This window comes from Aspergillus tubingensis (assembly GCF_013340325.1).
Source record: "Aspergillus tubingensis WU-2223L DNA, scaffold_3, whole genome shotgun sequence".
Classification (NCBI taxonomy): domain Eukaryota; kingdom Fungi; phylum Ascomycota; class Eurotiomycetes; order Eurotiales; family Aspergillaceae; genus Aspergillus; species Aspergillus tubingensis.
In genome coordinates, this window is record NW_023336277.1 from 3,087,132 (window position 1) to 3,101,597 (window position 14,466).

Sequence of the window (14,466 nt, forward strand, 5' to 3'; positions counted from 1 at the left end):
TTGCCATGCCCATGATGTCATTCAATTGTACAGAGCAGAGTACATAGATATTCCCGCATGATACATGTGAGGGCACCAGGGCGTCACTGGGGCTGTGGTGCACACGCATGCGGCGAGCCGAGGGCCCGCGCCTGCAGCGCAGAGCGCAGCCCGGGCGGGTGTGGGCGTTGAGTGAGATGCAGACCGAGACCAGGCCAGACCAGACCAAAACAAAACATATCATGGGAAGGATGTTCGCCCGGGCGCGCTGAATGAATAAACTTGATAGATCGATGGTGGGATATTCCCGGTTGGGCAAGAGAGGGAAGTAAAAAAAAGAGCGCCTCCCCGGGGAATGGTTGAAATGCATAACATTACCGTCGCACCAGGCAAAGATTCCGGGCGATACATTACCTTACGGGATTGTTACTGATTGAGCTTTCCCAGGAGCAGGGATGTTCATCCGTGTCGCTCAGTGTCGGAGTCAGAGTGGATTAGTTGTGGTTGTTAGTTAATTAGTTTAGTCCGCTCAATTGAGTAAGAGTTACAGTCAGAGTAACTACTACGTACTCCATTGACTTCTGGAGTTAACCGCGCGATCATGTGGCTCTCTGGAGTAATTTCCCGGAAGCTTCCGACCACACTTGCTATCTAGCTGCGAGGGAGCTGCAGTCATGGTCGGGGATTCGCCCGCACTAGTTACCCCTTCCGCATTAGTAGAAGACTGGTCATCGAAAGAATCGATGTTATCATCGTCGATGCCCATGAGCGGGAGGGTAGAGAAGTCTTGACCACTTGGCAATGCTGTCGGAAACCGGGGTTCGATGGAAAGAAGCCTTGCAAGACTTCATGGCAGATGGGCGGACGTCGAATCAATTCTTCGGAGTAAGGCAGATTCGAGGCACAGCCAACGCGCCTCAGCCACACAAATATCCCGCTTGGTGTGTGTGTCCGATGTTGGTTGTCCAGCATGCCAGAGTGTAGCGCGACTTTGTCCAGGCCTGATACGCTGGTCTGAGAGTTTTGACGGGGATGACAGCAAACGACTTTCGAACTAATCGCCAGGATCAAGTCCGATGCGACATGGCATTGTTAACTTGTTTAGTCAACTGTGCCTTGGCCAGTAATTGGTGCTCATCACAAGATCGGCCTATGACTCGATCAAACGCTACCCCGTAGTACCAAAGTAGTGTATCCATAATCGTCGATGTTTAATTTCGTCCCTAACGAACTGTCCTATGAGAGATTAAGTACTCCCATGATCATCGAGCGGTGTCATAGTAGATTTTTTTTCGGCCCCCAAAAATAGGCACTAAGTGGACTCAAGCAGCTGCGTCCACAAGATGCACATTGCTCCGTAGTCCGTACATCCCCATTAACGACCGTAGTCCAGCAGATAATGGACAGGAAAGGGGTAGTAGGAAGTGGGTCGACACTCTTTCAGTGATACGTTACCATCAAAGCGACGATAACGAATCCCAGCTCGGAGGATGACCAAGGTGCTAACGAGAGACACCACCAGATACTACTAACGGTATGAGCTGTCAGACTCTAAGCGGCTATCCTGGGCGGGTGGCACCCCAGGGGCTATCCGCAGGTGTCTTCCACGATCAGCAGTTAACAGTTAAGACTCATCGTCATTTTTCCTGAGTTCTCGGTGCACCATTCCAGAAGTGTGTCGGGGAACAGCGTGGCGCGGGCTTAGTGCCGTGCGGGCAAGGGCGACAGGGCCAAACCGTGCCCTGGAAAAGGTCAACAACTGGGCAAGAGGCAACCAACTATGGACAGATCAGGATTCCGCTAATCGTCGACCATTACCTGATTGAGAATCCTTGCACCACGACACCGAATTAGAGCGAGGATGACGATGCAGCGAATGACTCGGAATGTTGGTTCACAATCAGACGAGCTCGATGATAACGCCTCGCTAAGTTGACCCGCGGCGGCCCCGTATTTAGTTTGGCCCCCTAAACCCTGTGGTGGTTAGTGGTTCCCTCCGTTGCCCGACTAATGCAGTATTAACTCCAACACTGCCTATCATTGAGGCTGAACGGCCCTTCTCTGGGTGTGTTGGGCAAGAGACAAGAGGGCAGCAAGGCCAATCAGACGATGGTATGTGGATGCGTGAAATTGGGCTCGAAGGCCACGAGGGTGTGGAAATAGTCTGACGCCGGAGACTGGCAAAAAGACAATTTTCAAGCGCGAATGTAATGTTGGCGCACTCACCGTCTTTGCGGCTCTCTCGGGGAGTCGGACGGTCGGAGAGGCCTGGAGACAGGCCCAACCTTTGGCCCAGATCGATCATTTCCTCTGGTGGATGCCGCCGTTCTGTCAATCCCCAAACACGAGGGCTACCATCCTTGCAGCCCAGAGACGCCGTCTTACGACGATGCCATTCAAACCTTCCACGGCGGAATCGATACCCACCTGGAAAGTAAGGAAAATTAAATTGCATCAAGGATCGTAAAATAAAATGCAGAAATTTGGAAAAAGAGATTTCCAAAAAAAAAAAAAAAACCAAAAAGGGGGGACCTCTCCCAAAATCGCGAAATATGACTGGCCGATTCGAGTAGGTTGACATCCAGACGCCCGGCCTAGAAGATTGTCGGCCGTCGCTGCAGGGGCGCACTACTCCGGCTTCCCAAGGTGCACTCCAACCTGATGCTCTCGACAAATAATGGCTCAGTCTGTTCAGTCGATGCGGCTCAACAATGGCCTTGACTCCACGCTCCTCTCGGTTCGCAGTGACCCATCGCGTGTACCGCCCTCGTAGGCCAGTACATAACCATGGCACCCCCAGCTGAAGAGGTACTGCTTCTGGTTTCTGTTGCTATAAAGCAGCGACTTTTCAGCTGGCATAGCTTTGGATCCTTGGAAAGCAAGCACAACATCGCAGCTTATACATAATGGCCCACTTCCAACCCTTCTCAGACCTCCCGCATACATCCTCCAAGGACGATCTGGCCCAGGATTATGAACTGTTTCCCTGTCAGTACGAGCCTTATTCGGACCCCACGACTATCCAACGCCCTTCAAGCTTCCAGTTCCATCTCTCTCCTGTCGACGTACCTATGAAGAACCCTTACATCGCCCCATCCATGTCGTGGTCAAACGAGCCGGTCTTACCTCACAGCACCGACTCATTGACTGCTGCTTCTTCTGATTTCGGCTCACCTTGGAGCAATGAACTCGTCTCTAGCCCAGAAACAAAAGACAGTCTCGCCACCGGAAGTCCGAGTTGGTTCAGCATGGGATGCTATATGTCTCCTCCATACACCTGCGATGAAGTCGCACTCCCGCCACTGGGGTTCGGATCTTGTTCTTCCCCATCTGCCCTAACAGACGTTGACAGTCTGCTGGCGCCTTCCCACGTATATCCCGACCCCGATCCTATCGTCAAACTTGAGACAGACTCGGAGCATGTTATGGGCGGAACCTTTTGCTATAACGGCCCTCCCCAACACGATGAATTTGACACTTCCTGTGACATCAAGAGTTGCCAATACGCAGAGACCACGATTCAGCAAGAAGCCTGCAGCTCTTCCGGCAATCAGTTCAAGGCGCCGAAGCTATCTAGCACGAACACTGGCCGCATCAGCAAGAAGCGACCTCGCAAAACGTCCACCAAAGCAAGACCTACCTCCGCAGCTCGGGCCTCTACCAAAACCAGCGGTAAGAAGGATGGTACAAAGACCAGCCGGGTTTTCATCTGCAGTTTCTCCCACTATGGATGCCAGAGTACCTTCGTTTCGAAGAACGAGTGGAAGCGCCATGTGACCTCGCAGCACATCCAACCTGGATTCTACCGTTGTGATGTCGGACGCTGCAGTCTGGACAACCTCAGCAAGAATAAGGGTCAGGACGCGAACAACAGTTGTGCCTCTTTTAACGAGACACATCTCGTTAACGACTTCAACCGAAAGGATCTCTTCACTCAACACCAGCGACGCATGCACGCTCCCTGGGTTGGGCGCAACAGCAAAAAGCCTGAAACTGAGAAAGAGCGCGATGATTTCGAGCTGACCCTTGAAGCTGTTCGGGCTCGCTGCTGGCATGAGCAACGCAAACCACCTACCCAGAGCACCTGTGGCTTCTGTGGACAGCATTTCCTCGAATGGAATGATCGAATGGAGCATGTTGGCCGTCACTACGAGAAAGGTGACGCGCAATATGAAGCCGAGGATACTTTCTTGCGCCAATGGGCAATTGAAGAAGACATCATTCGGCAAGTGGATGGGCAGTGGAAGTTGGTCGGCCTTTGCGAGAAGTGAAGTTGAAGTGAAGGCTACTACTGCTTCCTCCTAAAGTATCCAACTGCTGCCCCTCCCCGCCTTCCTCTTTCTCTTCTCTAGCCTTTTGATTTCTAGTTCTGGGCTTCTTCTTTATTTCGTTTCTATTTCCTTTGTTTTATTCTGCTACTTCCTTTTAATACTCTCGGACTGGTTATGGATTTTGCACATCTATGTGCGCGGACTGACTGAGATGATGATTGATGACTGATATCCTGTATTCACTATGTTTATGTCATGTTTATTGGACCCTTTTGAGGTTTCCCCTGGTTTTGCACAATACCCCATACATATCGAGAGAAAGGAGCAAGGGACTGCTGAGCTACATGGTTTTGGTTTTCGGCATTATTCTAGCATGAGGAGTTCATGACGAATAGAGAATGCGATGATACATATTCATTACTACCACTATACTGCATAAGATACTAGTATTTGGTACTTAGTACCCAGAGAGTAAACCTCCTCCCATAAGATAATACTCGACTGGTACTCCGCAGATGAACACAGAAGTGAGTAATTTACCCTCAGCCGCAGCAACGCTTAGATCGGCCAACCGATTCGGCTCGCCTCACATTTCCAGAGACCCCCTCACCAATCATTCCCAGACACTAAACTAGCATCGTCCGGTGCATGTCAGCATAGCCCCCAATCCCAGATAACTGCAAATCCACAAGGAATATGGTCCCCGAAAGGGAGTGAAACGTTCCACGTGGCACGGGTACCCCCGGCGCCCCATAACAAGAGTTGCCCATCCGATCAGTATAGTACTGAACTGACTGACATACGTAGCTGACCCCTTTCTCTCTTCCTTCCTTCTTTCCTTCTAGTCTAGTCCAATTCCTTGAATCCCAGATCGACGGGTACACAGGATCATGCCACGGGCCTACTACCTGAAACGATAGTTCGTACTAGATACATGCTGACACCTTCGTGGCTTTTGGTCGTCGATGGTGCAGGCCCATGGCGCATTCCTGATATGCTCGGTAGGCATGTATACCGGTTCTAGAGATGCGCCCGATAGTGTAATGCAATGCGTTAGTCCTGGTCGTACTCCGGACACAGTTTGAAAATCACCGAGATTGATCGGCAAACAGAATATCCACTTACAAACACGTACGTATCTGAGTGGACCTCCCTCTGTGCGTCTAAAAGTATGTATCGGCCGCCCAGAACCTATCCGCCGGCCGGCCGAGCTAGACTAGTGTATCAGAATTCAGCTGGGGACTATCTGGTGGGTGAGATTTTAGTTCGCATACAGATCGGCGGGTCAGCTGCATGCACCTTCATCTGGACTGGATGGGAGCATCAATTGACTGTTTTCCGTTGTAATCTGTAAGTTGGAATAAACGGGGACCGTTCTAGCGTGAGACTAGTGTATGTAATCAGGTCGTAATGCATATTGAGTCGCTCGTGGAATTTGTTTGCTTCCTTGCGTTCCCTCTTGTTTTGATAACAGCTGAACAGGGTTCTGGAATCCTCATGCCATGTGGTCGGATTGTATCCGGGTTGGCTCGCAGTACGTAAACAGTTGTCCAGTCTGACGCGCGCGCTTCATCCTTCTCCTGTAAGGAGTGTCCTTCTTTCTTTGTGTACTTTTTCATTTCTATTTTCGGCCCTCGCTGGGTGTATACTCCATGCTCTTGTTTAGACGCCCAGGACTTCTTTGGGACTGGTACCGAGCAGCGCGATGATAGTGATGTCACAGATTTATAGACTCGTGTCGAGAACAATGCCGATCTTCCCCATTGCTATTCTGGGGCGCAGCGGTGGCCAATATATTTCTGACACCCATTGAATATGCAGTTGGAACCAACAGGGCTTAGGCATCTTCTTCCAGAGGAGCAGATAGTTGTACCGAAAACAGATAGGATGGGATTGTTGCCTAGACACCAGGAGTCATAGAAGTTTTATTGTGGCGGCAGTGTAGCTAGCCCATCATTGCTTGTCAAACCCTGGCTGATCATCTTGCTTTGGGACATTGGGATGAGACAATAGTCTCGCTAATAGATTGTAAGAGCGTATTCGTGATACGAAGGAGAATAATTCCATGGAAATTTCATCAGTGTCAGTCCAGACCAGTGTCGTTACTGCCATATCCATGTGTTGAAGACTGGCTACTATATTCCTCGTGTTGACTGTTGGCAGAAACCAGCCATCGAATGCTCCGACGGGCAGGCTATGACGCGTGCGGGGATTTCCAAGTCAACGCGGGGTTCCAATCTCCCGGCTATCTACTTGCACATTACTACTCGGCCACCACTTAACCAACATTCTGCAGTAAATGCAAATAATACTATCCGTGAAGATTATCCCTCTTAGCACACATTAGATCCTGAAGGCCCTTCAAGCAGCCTAACTCAATCTCTATTTCAACATGGCTTCGCAAAACCCCACTCCATACCCGTTCCAATTCGACACCTCCGATCACATCGAAACACATAATAATACCACCACATTGACACTCAAGAATGTCCGCGGCAATATTCCATCTGCACAGACCTCTCGTCTACGTACAATGTGGCTAGAAGCTCACCGAGATCCTACCAAAATCATAGCCCACCCCTGTGGCTACGACGGCCTTTCTGCGCGACTGATAGAGGAAGCTGGCTTCCCTATGATATTCATTTCCGGATTCGCAGTGGCCGCCTCTCATGGTCTCCCGGATACCGGGTACATCGCCATGGGAGAAATGTCCGCCCGAATCCAGGAAATAGTTCGTGTGACTAGTATACCTATTATGGTGGATGGAGATACCGGGTACGGGAGTCCTATGAATGTGCGACGCACTGTGGAGTGTTTTGCTGCGGCGGGTGCAGCGGGCGTGATGATCGAGGATCAGACATGGCCGAAGAGTATGTATTGGTTATTTGGAGATGCGTCTTCATGATAAGCGGGGTCAGACTAACGGAAGCTGTGTACAGGATGCGGCCACACAAAGGGTAAATCGGTTGTATCTCGAGGCGAAGCCTACGCGAGGATACAGGCTGCTGTTGATGCACGTAATCAGGGACGGGATATTTTTATCTTGGCAAGGACGGATTCATTGATCCACGGGTGGGACGAAGCGATGACTCGGGCGAAAGAGTTCAAGCGCTTGGGAGCAGATGGCGTCTTTGTTGAGGCGTTACCTGACAAAGAAGCTATGAGGAAGTGCGCAGAGGAACTGGATATCCCTTTGCTTGCTAATATTATTGAGGGCGGAAAGTCAGAGAACTTATCTGCTAAGGAGCTAGCAGAGTTGGGGTTTGCAGCTGTCGCATACTCCTGGACGCTGGTAGCTGCAAGGCTCAAGAGCATTCGGGAGGCTTTGGATGGACTAAAGCGCAGTCTAATGACTGGGGCTCCACCTATGATACTTGGGTACTCTGATGTCTGTGAGGGTGTTGGGTTCAACAAGTATTGGGTAAGTTTAGTATCACTAGCTTGCGGGCTCGTATGCTGATTTTTTCATATAGGATTTGGAGTCACGATATGAGTATGATGAGGAAAGTCTCACAAACCCTCCCAAAGCTGCTTGATCATGACACCACCTACATCAAATTGGAACTTGCCTGACTGAATTTCCCGAAGTCGGCTCCGCGGACATGGCCTCTGAACATCGATGACCCGGACTCTTGCCTAGCTCAGCGCGAATACTACAAAACAATGAATTAGGGAATAGCACTGAGATATGATATCATCCGAACAGCACATACACGCGAATGACCCATATTCATGTCAAGCCAAAAGTCTGATGCGGTTGAATCCTCAACTGCTGGCGGGGCTGATGGCCCACCTCGGCTTCAAGTTACTCGGCGTTCATATCCGTAACGGGCGTTTGAGACCGGAAGCTCGGCGTTAAATACCACTTACAGATTAGGCTTCGGCTCGACAAATGCTCGGCCTGAGGCGTTCAGCCGACCAGCCAGCCCTATGGCTATATCTACTGACCGATGGTATCCACAAAAGTCTTGAACCCCTCCGAGGCGATGATACAATCGGAGATAAAATCGGAGATGTAGTGGCGCAGCAATGTAGAGATGGTAAAGTGGACTCACTCCTACTGAGGAAATAGTGGTTCTCTACGTTGAACGTAGCAGCATTATGGTATAAATACCCACTGCCAGCACCGGTCCTCGAGATGCTCAAAATCAACAGACATAGGTGTTTCATTTGAAGATCTCCTACTCCAAACAGTTACATCTATTCTCATACCCTGACCCAGAAGTTACTTTCACAACACTTGACATTCATCTACTACTATAACATCCTACCTTGAACAACCAAACTACAGCCTACCGCTTCCTCAAACACAACCATGGCCTCCCAAGACACCGTAAGTCTTCGACAACAAGCAAAACCAGCCTCAGGCCTTCTACACTTACATCAAAGCTAATACCTATCTACCCCAGATCCTTCAAACCAACGCCCAATTGGCCCGGGACTACATCCTGTCCCAGCCCAGCGATGCCCTAAACAACAACCCCTGGGCCGTATACCAAGCCCTCGACCTCTTCAGCCGCACCGCACGTCTCATGAACTTCAAACAAGCCAAGCTCAACGTCGCCAAAGAAGCCCTTAGCTCGATGGACACCCCACCCAAAGTTGTGATCGAATTTGGCACCTATATCGGGTGCTCCGCCGTCGCGTGGGCCGCCATTCTCCGCGACCTGCACGGTCCCTTCGCCGAGGGGCTACACGTCTACACCTTCGAGGTCAGCGAGGAGGTGGCAAGCGTAGCGAGGGACATAATCCGCGTGGCGGGCGTCGAGGACATTGTGCATGTGCTGGTGGGGCCTGCGTCGGAGTCATTGGCGAAGTTGGTTGAGGAAGGCAAGATTGCGAAGGGAGGAGTTGATATGGCTTTCTTTGACCACTGGGAGAAGTTTTATCTGAGTGATTTGCAGCTGTGTGAGGATCTGGGTCTCTTCAGAGTCGGATCGAGTGTTATTGCTGATAATACGGATATTCCGGGAGCGCCGGATTATTTGGAGTATTTGAGGGCTGGGGGACGAGGTGGGGAGGGATCCGTGAAGTATGTGACGAAGTCGGTGCAGTCGGAGCATATTGTTGAGAGGAGACCGGTAAGTTGGATCCATGTCTTGTGTTGTTGCGCTGCTTGGGTTGTGGATGTTGGCTAATTAGGACTGCAGAATATGGTGGAGGTCTCTACTGTTGTGGCGGCTCCTTGAGGGGGTAATGGTCTGGATTTGGGGAGGGAATTTGATACTGGTTATTATGATAATGAGCGTTAAGATTTAGTGGCATGTATGACAGTTTTTGTATGCTGCGTCGTTTTTGAAGCTTGATATCATCCGTTAAGATAGCAGGTTGATCTTGCAATTCGAGTTGATATTACTGGCACATTTTCTCGATTTTTAAAGTAGAAGTAAAGTTAACCTATTATAGCCATAACACCTAGAAAACAAGCTCACGAGCAATGTAACTCCAGAATGTCTTTCTCCCTCGTTTAGCAGCGAGAACAATGCCGCCATCTAAAACTCGACAACAATGTATGAACAGAAGCACACTATTGGCCGGCACCCCCAACCTCAGGGCGGTGAACACACAACCACCCTGAGCAGCCAGGTGCAGTATAGACAACCTTACCAACAAGCAGCGAGCGCACTCCGCAATGTCTCCGGCAAAGACGCCCATGCTATGATGACACCAACAACAATTACGATGTGAATGCGCAAACACACAAACAATCCGCCTCTACCATCACCATTCCTCTCCACAACAAGCAAATCCAAGTGATGCTGCATGCGCCAACATCCTGACCTCTGCTCAGAAGGACAACAATATCACTGTCCAACCCCAACACCTATAATCACCATCACGAGCCCCCTCCTCCGCAATGTACGTCGCAACCAAAAACCCCCTCCAGCAAAACCCCAACTCCTAACAATTCCCATCTAGGGCCGTATTCTCCCTTATAATAATCAATAAAGCCGGTGGGCTAGTCTACCAGCGCGAATTCCAACCAGGACTGCGCAAGCTCTCGACAAACGACTACCTCGTCCTGGCGGGCACGTTTCACGGGTACGAACACACCAATCAATCCAACAGCTACAGCCTCCCTACTACATGTGTATTCATAAGAATAGCCTACTAATCATCTCTTCTCATTGATTGTACAGTGTCCACGCCATCACCCGCTCCATCACCCCCAAGCTCCCCCTCGCCCCCGCCGCAGCACTCGCAACAACACCCACCACCGCGACCACACCCTCTCCCAACAATGTCGTTTCTCCTTCCGCCACATCATCAACCCCTACCTCTTCTACAGCTTCATACTCGTACCCGAACCCCGGAGTACCCGCGACGGGTCTCGAGTGTCTAGAAACGGACAAGTTCCGATTAACGTGTTTCCAGACGTTGACGGGCACCAAGTTCCTCTTGTTTACGGATCCGCTGATGGCAAATATCGAGGTGGTTATGAAGAAGATATATGAGCTGTATGCGGACTTCGTTATGAAAAATCCTTTCTATCAGTTGGAAATGCCCGTGAGGTGTGAGGCGTTTGATCGGAATTTGCAGGGTTGGTTGAGGGGGAGGACTTGATTGATGGGATGGGATGGGCTAGGTGGGTTTTATTATATTGAGATTCGATGTGGTGGGGTTGTGATCGACGTCTTTTCTTTGTTTTTATAATTTTGCTCTTGGTTTTGCGGTTGCATGCGTGGACATGTTTGATATCTGGGCGTCATAGTTTGTATCATGGAACAACAACAAGTTACGATGGCGATAGATCTGCATATTAGATCGCATCCGTTTCAAAAGCGAGTTGCCGGAGAACCAACCGCTTTCTACAATTACAGCAAGAAAACGAAAGTACATTAAAAACGCCGGGTATGCATCAAATCATCCAGGAGGTTGTTCTGGTCTCCACATTAAGCAGTGTCCATCTTGTCACCATCCTCTTTCTTGTCTTTGCTCCCGCTGGAGCCCTCCTCAGGAATGTTGTCCAAGTTGGCCTTGCGCTCTTGCTCCTCCCGGTCCCGCTTCTCCTTTTCTTGCCGGTTCTTCTCCTCTTCCAGAGATAGACGGAGGGCGAATGCCAGTTCGGGGTCGTTCTCAGCCGCATCCTCGAATCCAAAGCCACCATCACCACCTTCAGGACCTGCACCATCGGCACCGGAACTGTCCCCACCGAGGATGGGAGTGACCTGAAGCTCCTCACTCAGCAAGTTGGGGCCCGGGGGAATGATGGCGAGGTTAGAGCCGTCGCCACCCTTGACGTTCTCGACGAATGCCTCCAGTTTCTTGGTCTGATCGGACTCCAGATCTCCGAAGGCAATCACATCGATGGACACATTGTTCTTCTTCATCTTCTTGGCCAGCTTCACTAATGTCTTCTCGTCTTCTTCGATGGGAGAGCAGGAGAACACGATGATGCGCTGTCTCTGGGACTTCTCGGAGCGGTGTTTGAGGGCAAGCTGCACCAATCACCAGGTTAGCAATCAATCTCACGGATAGTACAGTATCTAAAGAGAGAGATGATGAGTAGTTTGAAAACATACACCGGCAACTTGTATACTGGAGCTAAGGTGGGCAGTGCCATGGATCTTCGTGCGATGCAGACCGGCCAAGATACCACCAAAGTCGGTGGTAAATGTCGAAAGGACCTCGGGACCCTTTCCACCCATGCTCATAAGGCCGACAGCAGACTGAGGGTGCACGCGCATCTTAGTGGTGTGAATGACGCTCACGGCGTCGATCTGAGCTTGCCATCGTGTCGAGCTGGTAGCTGTTAGAAACGGAACCAGGCGGTCGATTCTGAGTAGCTCAGAACAGGCAACTTACGTATAATCGCCATTTCTGCTGCTTTCGCTATTGTCGACACTGTAGATGGCGTTAGTAGGTGCGCACAGAGCTTGGATGAAGGTGGCTAAACGGACATGATCATGGTAGCTTCGAGCGACATCTTGGAAGGAGACTGGCGGGGTCGATGCTAGAAATGTATGTGTATGATCAATCAAATTTGGAAAGAAGCAAGAATTTCTGAGAAGTATATGCTCGGAGCGTGGGAGTAAGGAAAGCGATGGGGGGAAGTGGATGATGGAGGTTGGCGGAGGAGGGATGATGATGGAGCTGCTGCTGCTGAGGACGCAGATGTCACACCGTCCCGATCGGAGCTAACCACGAATTAAGTCAGCGCTTGTTTATCCTCTCCGCCATCCGCTTTCCTCCAGAACTCACTCCAACGCGCTCCCCTCCATCTCTCGACTCCCATCCCTTCCGCCCCAACTCCTCCACACAACATATTCTACGCAATCCAGCTCAACTATTACTCCTTTTATCGCTGTTGCTCACCACCCACCTCGACTCCTCACGATTGCGCCCAATGACTTCACTCTCTGCCAAACGCAAGTCTCCCGAAGACGCGTCCCACAATGACGAAGCAAGGACACCTGAGAACAGCCCTCCTCGGAAGAAGCTTCGAATTACCCGCAGACAAAAGCAAGCTTTAATTGACAACTTGCAGCTCGAACGTGCGCTCTCTCGATACCTCGCTTACATTGAAATCCCACTAACATGGCCACAGTCACCGAGCGCGCCCGCAAACTTCGCGCACAGTATGCTCTCCAAGCAAACGACCTTCGAGCACGGATTGAAAGACGCGTGAATCGTATTCCCGTTGCCCTTCGTAAGGCGACAATGGGTGAGCTTCTGGAGAAACACATGGCCTCTATCCGGGCCCAACAAGCGAATCTCTCTCCACGGAAACTCCTCAGCCCAGCCAAGGCGTCAAGGAGTTTTAGGACCGTTTCTGTTAGCCCCAATGTGCGCAAGGCCTCTGCTGCTAGCCCCAGTGCCCGCAGAGTCAAGAAGCAAAGGTACAGCCTAACATGTACAACTGTGTATTGTTGAGCCTAGCTGACTCGACCCTCCAGCCACGGAGAAATCTATTCCGACAAGGAAAACGCCCCTGCAGCTGGCGAACAGCTCGATGTCCTCAAGAACCCCAAGAGACGTGGACCTGGTGCCGCTGCTGGTACTTCGCGTGTTGTTTCCCAGGAGATGAGGGGTGCAGACTACAGAATTCTCTCTCCCAAGACGTCCAACTCCAGAACATATCCACACTCGCCGCTACGCGCCTCACCCGAGAAGCCCACGAACTCTTCCTACCTTGCAAGACCCATGTCACCTCTGAAACCCATCAGCCCACTCAAATCCACATCAGCTAGCATTCCCGCACTGGGAGACAACACTCGCATCCGGCCAGTCAAGAATACATCCACCTCGATCAAGGACAACAGGCCCCCATCACAGGCCAAGAGACCCGCCAGCCGAGCTGCCACAGCTACTAGCAAAACTACGCGCTCACCACTGCCAAGGCCAGCAACTCGCCAGCTCGAACGCAGAGGCAGTGTGTCATCGTCCGCATCCTCCGGAACAACCGTGGCCAAGCCAACAAGAACAGGTGCCGGTGTGCGGAAGGCAACGACGGCATCGACTTCAAGCGCTACCACGAAGAAGACAACAGTCGCCCGGAGCCAAGCAACTTCCGCCACCGCGAAGAGAAACACAACCTCCGCTACCAGCAAGAGAGCTCCCACTCCTGCTGGTGGTGAAGCAGCTCCAACTGCAGCTCGTAGAGTCCTTCGGAAACGCGCATAAGCGCTGTATCCTCAACTTAAACCAATTATTTGTAGTTAGCATGTTTTGTTTCATTCATTGCCTTAGTTGGAGGGACATGGAGTAAAGGGGTGTATTATCTCTGGACGGGATCATAATATGGAAGGGATAACTGGTGTACAATTGGAGTTTTGTCCTGCCTTTTTTGTGATTCTGTGTCTCTTTCTTGATTCTGCCGCTTATTCTTTATTACCGAATTCAAGTGGCCTTTCTTTCGAGTATTCGAAACATTGCCATCTTCATTGATCTTGCTCGTAACTATGGAAGGCAGAGCAAAGCAGCCTTCACGGGCTATAGTAGCAGTACTACATACTATCATTGATAACCAAACTAGTGTAATAGAATTGGGAGCAATTGCAGATAAGGTTCTCCATATGAACAGTTCCAATGTTACTAAAGGGTACTATGCGTAGACCGTCATGATCATGATTGATTGTTACTAGCCAGCAATAAAGACCAACAACTACTAATTGGAGCAACAGTTTCAAAGGTCTCACTTTCAAGATACAGATTACATTGTTTCTCGAACATAGACGCTTACAAGGAGCAAGTAGCAAGCAGCACACAACTTTGC

At 50.5% G+C, this 14,466-nt stretch overlaps 6 protein-coding genes across 6 annotated transcripts; 5 read left to right on the forward strand and 1 right to left on the reverse strand.

The window, feature by feature from the left end:
• Nucleotides 1-2,885: 2,885 nt before the first annotated feature.
• Nucleotides 2,886-4,250, forward strand: AtWU_02152 (putative C2H2 finger domain protein; the record flags this gene model as incomplete). The annotated part of the gene is made up of 1 exon (XM_035497266.1): nt 2,886-4,250. The coding sequence occupies one exon, from the start codon at nt 2,886-2,888 to the stop codon at nt 4,248-4,250; it is 1,365 nt and encodes a 454-aa protein (XP_035353159.1).
• Nucleotides 4,251-6,642: 2,392 nt separating this feature from the next.
• Nucleotides 6,643-7,786, forward strand: AtWU_02153 (isocitrate lyase/PEP mutase family protein; the record flags this gene model as incomplete). Its single annotated transcript, XM_035497267.1, has 3 exons — nt 6,643-7,120; nt 7,190-7,671; nt 7,724-7,786. The coding sequence occupies 3 exons, from the start codon at nt 6,643-6,645 to the stop codon at nt 7,784-7,786; spliced, it is 1,023 nt and encodes a 340-aa protein (XP_035353160.1).
• A 779-nt stretch (nt 7,787-8,565) lies between these two features.
• On the forward strand, nt 8,566-9,439 carry AtWU_02154 (putative O-methyltransferase; the record flags this gene model as incomplete). Its single annotated transcript, XM_035497268.1, has 3 exons — nt 8,566-8,583; nt 8,660-9,331; nt 9,401-9,439. The coding sequence occupies 3 exons, from the start codon at nt 8,566-8,568 to the stop codon at nt 9,437-9,439; spliced, it is 729 nt and encodes a 242-aa protein (XP_035353161.1).
• A 319-nt stretch (nt 9,440-9,758) lies between these two features.
• Nucleotides 9,759-10,814, forward strand: AtWU_02155 (trafficking protein particle complex subunit 4; the record flags this gene model as incomplete). Its single annotated transcript, XM_035497269.1, has 3 exons — nt 9,759-9,934; nt 10,170-10,292; nt 10,391-10,814. 3 exons carry the CDS (start codon nt 9,759-9,761, stop codon nt 10,812-10,814), a joined length of 723 nt encoding a protein of 240 aa, XP_035353162.1.
• Nucleotides 10,815-11,143: 329 nt separating this feature from the next.
• AtWU_02156 (proteasome regulatory particle base subunit RPN10) lies at nt 11,144-12,177 on the reverse strand (the record flags this gene model as incomplete). The annotated part of the gene is made up of 4 exons (XM_035497270.1): nt 11,144-11,689; nt 11,774-11,993; nt 12,057-12,095; nt 12,152-12,177. 4 exons carry the CDS (start codon nt 12,175-12,177, stop codon nt 11,144-11,146), a joined length of 831 nt encoding a protein of 276 aa, XP_035353163.1.
• A 420-nt stretch (nt 12,178-12,597) lies between these two features.
• AtWU_02157 (uncharacterized protein) lies at nt 12,598-13,874 on the forward strand (the record flags this gene model as incomplete). The annotated part of the gene is made up of 3 exons (XM_035497271.1): nt 12,598-12,745; nt 12,799-13,090; nt 13,148-13,874. 3 exons carry the CDS (start codon nt 12,598-12,600, stop codon nt 13,872-13,874), a joined length of 1,167 nt encoding a protein of 388 aa, XP_035353164.1.
• Nucleotides 13,875-14,466: the final 592 nt, after the last annotated feature.